This window comes from Pan troglodytes, chromosome 13, assembly GCF_028858775.2.
Source record: "Pan troglodytes isolate AG18354 chromosome 13, NHGRI_mPanTro3-v2.0_pri, whole genome shotgun sequence".
Lineage (NCBI taxonomy): Eukaryota > Metazoa > Chordata > Mammalia > Primates > Hominidae > Pan > Pan troglodytes.
Window position 1 is genome coordinate 72,281,518 of NC_072411.2, and position 12,283 is coordinate 72,293,800.

Genomic DNA, 12,283 nt, shown 5'->3' on the forward strand with positions numbered 1-12,283 from the left:
TTTTGTTTCTTCTCCTCATAATCTATCCTCTGCACAGTAGCCAGAGTGATCTTGCTAAAACATAAGCTAGATCTGTCACTCCTCTGCTCACCGCAGTCAGTAGTCTCATTTCATTTGGAATGAAAAAAACTAAAGACATTATAATGGCCTAAGAGGGTGTCTCTATTACTCTGGTCTTCCTGTGCTCACCATTATAGGTGTTGCCCCCTCCCTGATGTTTTGGATCATCAGACATTGAAGTCTCCCACCTGGCCATGGCCATGGGTCACCCTGGTGGCAGATTTTAGGTCAAATAGGAGTTCCTGGTCCTCCACATCCTCTGGCTCACTCCTGACTTCTCCTATCGCCATTGTGATAGTCATCAGAGTCTGAGTGTAGGAGATGTTCTTGCCTGACCCAAAAAGTTGATAAAAACATTCCTCCACAGGGTTACAGACTCCTCAACCCAATGACAAGCCCAGGGTCATTTTCTAGTTCTGCTGCTCTTGTACCTAGTCGGGCCAAGTAACTGGAATGGCAGTTGTTTCTGTGATGCACACCATTGTTGGAGTTTGAGGAGGGGAAAGATGCTCTTAGAAAAAGGGAAGGGTGGAGTGGGGTCATTTCTACTTTATGTTAACCATGTGAGTCTTCCAACATCTCTCTGCTTAGTTGGTTATACTCTCGGGGATTTCATGCATCTCAAAGTACACAAGCATCTTTGAGAACAATTGTTGCTTGTTATTGAATTCAGTAGCCGGTAATGAGGTGAAGGATGTAGACAAAGCCTTTCCTTAAAGAATAGCAGGGTTGGGATGGTGTGGTATACATCCGCTTCCTCCCCTTGCACTGTTCTTGTTACTTAGACGGTTCAATGCATGCTTTTTAAAAACAAAACTGACACATTTTTAAAAGCTAATGAACGTATAAGATAATAAATTGGTTACACACAAATAAGGCCTAGAATACACACATCTTATTACTGGAATTCAATATCATCGTGGCCAAGAAAACTGAGAAGGGGGCTAAGATCAGCCCAGGGCCTTTTTAGGACATCTGATGTGGCAGTAGGGTTGATGTGTCATGTCCTGCTTTTGTCTAATAGGTCATTGCCTGTGAGCAGCAGTATGACTCTTCCTATGACGCTCGCTGTGACGTCTGGTCCTTGGGGATCACAGCTATTGAACTGGGGGATGGAGACCCTCCCCTCTTTGACATGCATCCTGTGAAAACACTCTTTAAGATTCCAAGGTAAGACACAAGATGGCGCTCTTGACTCATTAGTTCTTTGTGAAAGCGTCTAGTTAGAGGGATAATAAATAGTTTGCAAGCAATTTCTCTCCAAACCTGCCACAGCCTGATTGTGAAATATATTTTCTTTGAAAAAGCAAGGGGGGTTGGGGGGGGGGGGATAGAGAAGAGGATGTTCCTGAAAGATAACATACCCCAAGGAATAATAAGACCATGTTGGAACAATTGCATATTTTTAGCACTCAGCTTTTTCTGAGACACTCATTTCTTGTACTTTGCACGATAAGACTACGAATGGAATTGTGGATTAAGTAATCTGTCTAAATGCTAGTGTTTTCTTTTTAATTACATACTTTCTCTAGTATTCAGTGAAAACATATGTATATCATATTGCTGTATTCACTCAGACTAGCATTGAAATGTATCAGAAAATGTTACATCAGCGCTATATCTTACTCTCCATCCCTTAATTTCTGTCTCAGTGGAAAATTGTGCGGAAAGAGGTCTGTTTGGAGAGCATTTAAATGCAAGTATACTTTCTATTCTGTGTATTCATTAGTGGTTTGTACAAGAGGTTGGGTTGCCTTTCATTGGAATCGGGCTGATGTATGGCCAGCTCACGGCTCTAGTTATGGAATATGAAGCTATCCAGGGACTCCTTCCCAACCAGGGTGCAGATTGAGAGATAATTTGTACCTTCCATATGTCTCTTTCAAAGGAAGGCTCTGGGCAGGCTGGGAGCCATTTAACTGCCTTAACAATACAAGTGTTGACCTTTCCTTATCTGCACAATCACACAGCTATCAGAGCCTTTAAAAATTTCTCCTGATTGCAATTTGCATTTCTGATTAGGTCTATTTATATGCAGATGAGGCTCTCTGGTGTTCATCATCATAATGTTATCATTTTATACCTAATCCAGATGTGAACAACCACCAACCACTATTCCAAAAATGATTCCCACCCAAGCCAGAGTTAGTCTTTTTGCCTTTTTCGAATCACAAAAACAGGTCACAGCGATTAGAGGAGCAGACGAAGCACCTGGCTTTTTAAATTAATAGTCTGGTGAACATTCAAAAGGATATAAGAATGCAGGAGCTAAAAGCTGCATTGTGTATAGTAATAAGTCAGAAAATGGGAAATGGTGTCTGGAATGATTTGTGTGTGTGCTTTGATTTTTTTTACAAATGGTTTACCCCTCACCATTTATTTAATGTGGCAACATAATTTCCTGAATATCAGGATTAAGGTGTAGCTTCTCTTTAGCAAAATAATATGTACTTTTGATAAGAGATCATCTATATTTTTTTCCTTTCTTGTTATGTATTTGTATATAGACCAGGTGTTCAAAAATTTCTTAAGGTGATAAATGTGAGGCAGCAAAGAGTGTGTGTTTTTGGCGGGGGGGGGGGAGGGGGGTATGTGTTTAAATAGACCCTTCCACTCTATTGACTCCACTTATCTTGCTTCTGTGCCCAGCCAAGCTTCTTCTAATAATCTCATATTCTCTCACCACTCATCTCTTCCATCTTGGGAGAAGCCTCCAGATCTCCAGATGTGGAATACGAGTAACTAAGTCTCTACTGCCTGCCTCGGGACAGAGTGGATCCCAAGAATTGGGCAATTGTTAGAAAAGGATCCTTATCCCAACTTAGTTTAAGGCTTTGTTTCTCTCCCCCTAGTGTAACCTCCTGCCCTTTTAATGTCTCTTGGTTCCTGTGCAAATGATGAATCAGATTGAACTAGGCAATGTCAGCAATAATCAGTCAGCAGATTCTCAGTGTGATTATGTGTGCTCATGTGTGTTCAACACTTGCCATTGTCACAACCTTAATGGCTGACGTGACATTCTTGGACAAGAATGACAAGAGGTTTTATTTTATTTTATTTTAAATCTTAGCATATTTACATACATTGTACAGCTTTTTTCTTCCCCAAACCAGGAAAAATATGTTGGGTTTATATTCACCAAGTTATTTACTTTAAAATTGCTCTGTCAATTAGAATTGCACAGTTCTCTTTGAAGGGTTATGGATTCACCAAATGTGTGCATCCCGTGTGAGTACTACTTAATTTCTAGTGCTAAAAATGTATCCTTTCCCCAGAAAAGCTCTTTGATGAAAAGTACAGAAATTAAGCATTTATGTATTTTAAAAAGGCATTCAAATTATTTACCTGTGTGTTTCATTGGAATCGATCTCAGTTCAGTGCCTGTCTGTCTGTCTGTCTCTCTTTCTCTCTCTCTCTCTCTCCGCCCCCTCAGTGGAGAAAAGCAAATGAAAAATAATGACAAAAATCCTTTGAATCCATTTGGCTTCAGAATTAATTTTTTTTCTATTTGAATGTGACTATTTTCAGTGTTTTGGAATTCTTGTCAGTGAAACAATGAAATCCTTTTCAGGGTATGCTGGGATCCAGAATACTGCGTATGGCTTCTTCCTCTGGCTTTCCTCACTGACCTTTTCCCGGCAACCCTTTCTTTACTGGAAATAAATTGAGTAAATTACCCAGTAATGGAAGAAAATAAAACCTTGACGGAGTCAGGGAAGAAGTGACTTTCACAAGTTAAAAAAAAGATTTATGAGTTAATGAAGTACTGGTTACCTGTGAGCTTCAGATGTCAATAAAACAGGTAATTAGGAAGGTTCCCTGGGTATTGTCAGGAAATAGGAAGCAACTTGCCTTGATGTGGTTGATTGGCCTGTACAGGGGTCTCCTTGCTTTTCCCTTTTCTTCCTTTATCCACCTTCTCCTTTCTCTTGACCTTCACATTGGAAGATCACACACAGGGTCATCGTGACCTGCTTTGAAATACTGCGTGACTCACAATCTTTCCCACTTTGCAAACACACAGAAATTACCTGCTGATTGGCAGAGCATCCACTATTCGCTGAACTTGTCAGCATGTGTCATCTCGTCTAACGACTTTGCTCCAAAAAAGTCACCCCTCTCTGACTGTCACTGCTCTGTCTGCTGCTATTTTTCCCCAGGAGTTATAAGGGAGCAAATGAGTGAAAATCATTTCTCTCAACATCAGTGGATTCAACTGTCTCTTGTGACTCTTTACTGAGGACTTCTTTAAAATTCCAAAGGCTTAAAAGGATCTTGAAGATGACCTGGATATATTTTTCCCTTAAAAAGAGATCCGTTTCATAGATATAATTGCAAGAATCAATAAAGTTAGTGGAAATATACAATTATGTTGGTCTCTTGACAAGCAGGTATCTTTCCTTAGCTTTGAGTCTTTGGCTAATGACCCCCTTGACTTCCATAGAGGGGAGTGAGGAAGGCTGTGGGCATCCGTGTGGGTGTGTTCACTGGTCAGTCACTGACAGCTGCATCATCTGCCCATTTATTTGGGGCCAGGTAGGAGCTGACTGTGTCCATTGTCTCATCACACATTGAATAGTTCCAGTTTATTCCTTGTGGAAAAATGCAGAATGTTTTCAGGATTCTCAGCAGAAATGTCTTTGGCTGGAAGTGGACAGCACAGGCTGGCCTGAACATTCCAGTCCCTGAAGCTGGTAATTATCCCTTCCTAAAGAGAATTTCCCTGCAGTACACAATTCAAAAAAAGGACAGCTCATGATCATCACCAATTTGCATTTCGGCTTGTTTCCCTCACTAAATCTAGGTTGTTCCAAAGTCACCTGGACCCAGCTGTATTTGTTTCTTAGGGCTGCTACAGCAAATGACCACAAACTTGGTGGATTAAAGCAACAGACATTTATTCTCTCACAGTTCTGGAGGTCAGAAGCCCCACATCAGTGGGTCAGCAGGGCCACACTCCATTTGAAGACTCTAGGGAAGAATCTGTCTTTGCCTCTGCCAGCTTCTGGTGGCTCCAGCTTTTCCTTGGCTTGTGGCAGTATGATTCCAATCTCTGGCTTCGTTTTCACTTGGCCGCCTTTCCCATGTCTTTGGGTCTTCTTTTCTGGTCTCATATAAGGACATAGACTTAGTGCTTATCCTAATTCAGGATAATTTCATCTGGGGATCCTTGCCTTAATTACATCTGCAGAAATTCTTATTCCAAATGAGGTCACATTCTCAGGTTCTGAGTAGACATATCTTTTGGGGTTCACAATTTAACCCTTTATACCAACCAACTTTTATGTTTACCACATTCCCTGAGAAACTAATTTGGGGGCAAGATACAAGACAATTAGCTCAATGATCATGGAGAAATAATAGCTGCTAAGATCTGTCAAGTGCTAACTATGGGGCAGGTGCAGTGTTCTGTGTTTTAGAAACAGAAATGCATTTAATCCCCACAGCAACTCTGTGAAGTAAGTTACTGTTACCACTATTTTTTCCAGATGAGAAAACTCAAGGATGTTAGGCAGGCTTGCTTCCCTCCTTTTCAGGGAGGAAAAATGATTTGAATCTGAGAAGTTTGACTCTAAAGCCCACATGTTTTGCTACTACATTGAAAAGTTAAAGCCCTTCCTTAAATTATATTATGTGTTGATGAATTATATATGTTGAGCACTGAGGGGACTGGGGTATATGGAAATGAATAGAAAGTGGTCCTGCCCTTTAAGAAGCTTACAGTCCAATATCTTTCCTCCTACCAATTTTAAGCTGACATTATCAACCTGAAAGTTAGAATATTATTAGCATCATGACTGAATCAGCCAAGAAATGAAGAACAGAAATCAAGAGTGTTGTCTTAGGTGAACATAGGCTGTCTCTGGCTCATTGATTTATGACCCGCAAACCAGAAATCTCTCCCTTCTCCAAACTCCCCTTAAAGCAACTGCTTTTTAGTTCCTAATTTAGAACACTTAAGGCAAGTTTTTAAACTAAAGAATTGTGGAATACATGTTATATAAAAGTAGAAAAATACTTCAGGATATCTTATTCTCACCCAGAAGTTTCTGTCTTATCTCACCTTCCTTGCAAAGCTGTATCTCCCGTGTCAGGGCTATTTCTAGTATAGCCAACACCTTCTCTCCCTTTGCCTTTCTCTTATTTTTTCTCTTCCCTTTTATTTATTTGTTTTTTTTTTTTAGTAGGAAAAGCACATTCTTGGTCTTGAGGAAAATGGAAATCTGTTTCTGGCATGCTAAGTTGGAACACATTTTCTCATGAAAGCAGTATTTTCAATGGTTATTTAGGAGGAAGCAATCGAATAGCTGAAGTTCTCTACTTTGGATGCATTATTAGATTTTTGTGGCTAAATAGAGCTGTGTGACCTAGTCTAAGGACTTAGGCTTCCTCTAGAGCTTTATACTTATGGAAAAAGAAAATGCTTTCCAAGTTCGAAACTACCAGTTTACAAAAGAGCTTTGGAGCACAATCCACTGGGAACTTGGGAATGCCCTTGTCCTCTACCCTAGGACACCTTAAACTTTGTTCGTCCAGACTCAGGCTTGGGTTGGGTGCTTGAGTTGCAGAGATGACAGAGTTTTTGCTGTCAAGGAGCACATCAGTTTACTGCCTCCTCCTCATTTATCGGTAAAGGTGAAACGGAGAGAGTTTGGATAACAAAAAGGAGAAATCAGATTTTCGGGAACCCAGGGTCTGGATCCTTGTGGACTGCCTGGATGCTGTGGGTAGTGGGGCTCAGATGGGCAAGTCACTGCTTGAAATATTTGTGTGTCTATTTGAAGAGCTTCCTCAGGGACTCAGTGCCTACAATCGACTCTCATCCTGAAATAGGATCCTTGGGCTAAATTTTTATCTTACATAGGCATTTTTTTTTTTTAAGATTCCTTTTGATCCTGACTTTCCTAATTCACAAACCAAATTGTTCCTATATGGGAAGCAGTAGTCCCTGCCTGCTCCTCCGCTGTGAGATGCAGAGGCAGCAGGGAGCCCTGAGTCACCAGTAATTGTCTCACTATTACAGAATTGTCACAGGACATTTTCCTTTAGGGCTGTGAAATATAAAGGAAAGAAATTAAAACTAAACTATTGTTGAAGTGTAATGAGTGAGGGGTGGTGAGTGTTTAATGGCACAGTGAGGCTGGATTTGCCCTGGGGAGTGTTGGTTTCTCTTCACCAACCCAGGTCACTTAGCTATTGGCCTTTTGAGCAATGAATCCTCACAATCCAAGCTTCACTCATAAAGCAAGAAGTGCTAGAAGAATTAGCATCATTTAGCATTTATTGAGTGCCTAATAGCAAAAAAAAAAAGTTTTAAAATATTCCAATAGAAAAACAGTTATGTTTTATGTATCTTTTTCTTTCTTTGAGAGATTTCTAATCCCATTTTTAATGGATTGCCTTCAGTATGTACCCTGTTCCAGATCCCCAGAATATCTTCTGGGCCCAGGACTTGACACTCCCTTTCCGTGGGAACCCAGTAGCTGGAGGCATCTGGCAGAAATGCCCCAGAAGGCTTTCACTCTGTGGAACACATTTCCAAATTATTTTTAAATTCGAGTTGAGCAGCTGGGGCCATTCAGTCCTATGTAGGTACTGCTTACTGCCCCCTGCCTGAGTCCTGGCAGGCAGGGAGAATTTAGCTTTGCAAGGTTTCATTTGGGGATCAGGTGACAAAGCAGGAGCATGCCTTCAGGGACTTTGGGTCCCCACCACTACTGAGTAAGAAGCTCACCCTGAGAGACAGGCCAAAGGTGCGAGGGGTTGATTCCCAGCGCTATCTGTGCCTTCTTCTCATTACCCTGGTTTATTATTTTGGCACAACTGACTGTGGCTAATTCCAACCCAGCTCCTAAATGATGGAGAGATGGGCAAAGAAGTAGGCAAGGAAACAGAGCTCAAAATTGTGCTAGAGTTGAGGCACCCTGGTTTCCTCTCTACTCCAGAAAAAACTAAGGAATAAAGGTGAGGAATAATTATAACTGCCTTTATGGGTTGGCGTAATGGTAGGGGCAGGGGTAAGACAGGGATGAAGAGCAATGAGGTGATAGTCTAAAGGAAGGTTCTTCACAGCTGGAGCTGTCCATTCCTGGAGGATCCTAGAGTCAAGTGAAGCCAGTATCATTAGAAGGAAAATATAGTATAGTGGTCCAGCATGGTTGTTTGTATCAGTTAACTACTAGTATGTAACAAACCATCCCCAAACTTAGTTGCTTAAACAACAAACATTTATGATTTTTCATGAGTCTATGGGTTCTCTGGGTGGTTCTGCAGATCTTGGCTGGGCTTGCTCATGCATCCGTGATCAGCTGAGAATGTGGCTGTGTTGGTTGGTCTAGGATAGCCTTGGCTAGGATGACTTGGCTCCGGTCCATGTTGTTTCTTACCTTCCAGCAGGCTAGCCTGAGATACTTCTCATATTGGTGACAGGGTTCTAAGCACAGATAGAGGAAGGAATAGAAAATTGGACCAGTTTTGCTCTCAAGTTATTACAGTGTTCTACAGTCAATCTACATGGGTTCAACTAGCAGCTCCATCACCTTCAAGTTCACCAGTGTGAACTTGACCAAGTTACTTCATGTCTGTGTGTGTCAGTGTCCTCCCTTATAAAATGAGGATATGAATAATGTCGACCTCATAGAGCTATTGTGGGAGTTAAAGAATGTAAAGTGGTCAGAATATTTCATAGTAAGCATTCAATTCATGCTGGATGCTACCAAGGAAAATATCTCAAGGGCATATTTATACTGTAAGGAATTTTCTTTCCCTTGTAGCTGAAGAATTGAAAGCTTCTATTCAAAAAGAGCCACCCATGAGATCAGTCATTTGAAAGTTCAGCTAATTGATTGATTGATGATTGTATGAGGAATTAAGAAAGAATGAAGGCTGATTTCTCAAGTCCCTACTACTTACATTGCATCTATGTGAAGGACTCTGCCATTAGTATCCATTGTCACAACTCCTTTGTAAATAGACACACTCTTAAGAGATATGGTCACATACACCTCACCCTCACACACATACATGAATGCTGTGACAGGAACTGCACATGAGGAAGCAGGGCTGGCCTTAGTCTCCACTGCCATGATATCTACAATGAGTGGTGATGCTGTCATCCTCTGAAGAAAACTAGGGCCATGGTACTTTTCCTTTGCTATCAGTTCTATCAGTTTTTGTGGTGGTTTTGTGCTCGGTTGATGAGTTGTATGACTGGTCTTGGCTGCCTCCTTCTATAGGGTCCTTTTAGCCCCCTTAGTAGGTTCAATCTTCTCCAGGGTTCTAGAAATTTTTTTGTCTGCAGATAAAGGGACAATAGCAAGAGTTCTAAACTTAGGGTCATTGATTCAAAATTGAGTCCCATTTTGCTATTTCCTCTACCACAGATAATATTTTTTTTTCCAGCCCAACCTGGAAAGGCTCAAAACATTGGCAAAAGGAGACAGAAAACTGAAGCCAGGTCAGGGGATTGTAAGGAGAGCACCTGGTTGTTGCAGATAAGTTCAGGTTTCTTTGGGGAGGAGTGATATTCCAGGTGCTGAGGGAATATACTAGTGAGACTGCTGCCCCACTATCAGTGCTCTTAGAATTCTGGAGAACAGAAACAGTATTAGAGGAGTGGAAAAGGGAGAATGTGCTTCAATTCTTCAAATAAGGGAAGAGGGCAGAGCCTGCAGACTACTATCTGGTGAGCTTGACTTTCGCCTTGGGATAATTACTAAAATTTTTTTCATTTTCTCCTTGAATAGTGTGTGAATTCTTAGAAAGCTGTGATCACTAGGAATTAGCATGGGTTCATTGTAAACAAGCCATGTCAGACAATTTCCTTATTTGGTGTTATTGTGAGACTGGTATGAATGGGGACTATTTTAGACATAATATATTTGTATCTTTGGCCTTAAGTAAAATCTGTTGTGATATCTTAGTGGCTAAGATGGAAAAACATAGACTGGAGAATGGTGGTAGCGATGGAATCACAACCCGGGAAAGATTGTGTTGAGGGACACTGGATAATTGTGTCAATATGAACACACTGGCTGGGGTAAAATTGTGTCAGTATGAATACACTGGCTGGGGGATAATCGTGTTGGTATGAACACACTGACTGCGAGAAGTTCTGGGGGCCTGAGGCAGGACTCTGCTGACCGTCCTGCCAACTGAACATTTAAAAATATTTAATGAATTGGAGGACATTGGCAGCCTTTCTGTCACATTCAAGGAAGGGGTGGTTGGTGTGCTGGATGACAGGCTTGGAATCCCACAATGTCTTAGTCGTTAAAGGCAATGGGGGTCTCTAACTAGCAAATAGAACCCTTGGAAACCCTGGTGAACTGTATAGGCTGAAAGAGCCGTGACTTTAATAGCCCACGGTGAAAAATGAATTATTTGTAGCTGTAAGCCCAATGGGGGGATCAAACAGTAAGACCATCTTGCATGAAACATGAGGTTTGATAGAGCACCCACTACCAGCATCCCCCACGGTGGCTCTGTCCTAGCCAGATGGAATGATGTCTTCCTTCTGAGTACCAGACCAAAACTGCCATAAGGGAGTCTTACCCTGGCAGAACTCTAAACCTGAAGCTGACATTTCAAACCGGGATTCAGATGCCTGGGTTCCGGTTCTGCTCCTGCTCTGTTACTATTCCATCATTTCACCTTTCAGAGGGGAATAAATGGCTACCATTCTTGAGCAACAATGTTCTGCACTCAGATAACAGGGCTTATGTAAAGTTTTCTTAAGTATCCTGTCTATATTCTGTGGCTTCTCAATAGACAGGAATGAGAATAGCTACTAACTGCAGGGCTGGGGCCACTCACTGCAGCAGCAAGTCTCACCCAGGACAGGGTCCTCAGTCCTTGCTATAGATAAGAATATCCTGGGAGCTTTAAAAAGATACCGGTGCCTCATGTATAGGTATGTAACAAACCTAACAAACCTGCACGTTGTGCACATGTACCCTAGAACTTAAAATATAATAAAATAAATAAATAAATAAATAAATAAATAAATAATAAAAAGATACCAGTGCCTGGGTACCATTCCCCAGGAATTTCAATTTAATTGGTTTGGGTCAAGTTCAGCATTTATATACAAATACAATTAATTTTACAAATATAATTTTGGGATAACATGCATATTATTTTATATTTACAAGTTCCCTAGATGATTCTGAAGGGGTTGAGTAAAACCCTTCCCTGAAACAACTATCAGACCCTTGTTTGTTTTTTTTGTTGATATTTTAAAACTACAGAGTCTCCCTCTGGAAATTCTTGCTCCTACCTTCCCAATTCCCACCCCATGGTTGATAATTGAGAAATGAGAGATGATATCAATGGAAGTGTGTTGCACATTATGAAGAATGTAAAAGTAGAAAAAAGGATTCTAGCAGAATAGCCAGTGGTGATGTTATGGGTTGAACTGTGGTGTGCCCCCTACAAACAGATATGTTGAAGTTTTAACCTCCAGTACTTTATTTGCAAATAGCGTCATGTGGACATAATTAGCTCACTTAAGATGAGGTTATACTGGAGCAGAGTTGATCCTTAACCCAATGTGACTGGTATCCTTATAAGAAGAGGAAAATTTGGACATGGACCCACACACATACACACACACACACACACACACACGAACATCATATAAAGACAGACACACAGGAAGAAGGCCACACTAGAAGAGGCAAGGAAGGATCCTCCCCCAGAGGCTTCAGAGGGAGCATGGCCCTACCAACACCTTGATTTTGGATTTCTAGCTTCCAGAACTGTGAAAGCATAAATTTCTATTGTTTAAAGCCACCTGGTTTGTGGTGCTTTCTTATGGCAGCCCTAGGAAACTAGTACAGTGACTATCTAGTTTGGAGTCCATTGCTCCTAGTAACATCCTGGAGGTCTGCCTAGGGCATGGTTAGGGATGGGACAATGCGGGGAGGGAGGGAGGTATTCTTCCTAGGAGAGTCCTAGGGGTGGGTATAGGAGTTAGATTGGCCAGCCTTCCATTCTTCAACCCCTAAGTGGCATTTCTGTAGAAGTCAAGACAATCTTACATAACATGCTTGGCAGGTCTCAGTCTGCTTCTAGATAGGAAGTGGGTACATGAGAGATTCTTCCTCTCCCTTGCTCCAGAGAGCTGAGCCAAGAACTTCCTTTTCTATCCAGACTCTTCTGCAGTGCTCAGGGTGGAGAAGGGAGCTCTACGTTTCTTCTCTGAGTTCTTTCCAGACTCAGT

At 41.4% G+C, this 12,283-nt stretch overlaps 1 protein-coding gene across 1 annotated transcript in view; it reads left to right on the forward strand.

The window, feature by feature from the left end:
- MYO3B (myosin IIIB) overlaps positions 1 to 12,283 on the forward strand; it is a 477,280-nt gene that overhangs the window by 56,421 nt on the left and 408,576 nt on the right. The window contains exon 7 of the mRNA XM_525960.6: positions 1,085 to 1,230. Coding sequence (XP_525960.6) covers positions 1,085 to 1,230 — 146 coding nt within the window. The remainder of the gene's footprint in view (positions 1 to 1,084; positions 1,231 to 12,283) is intronic.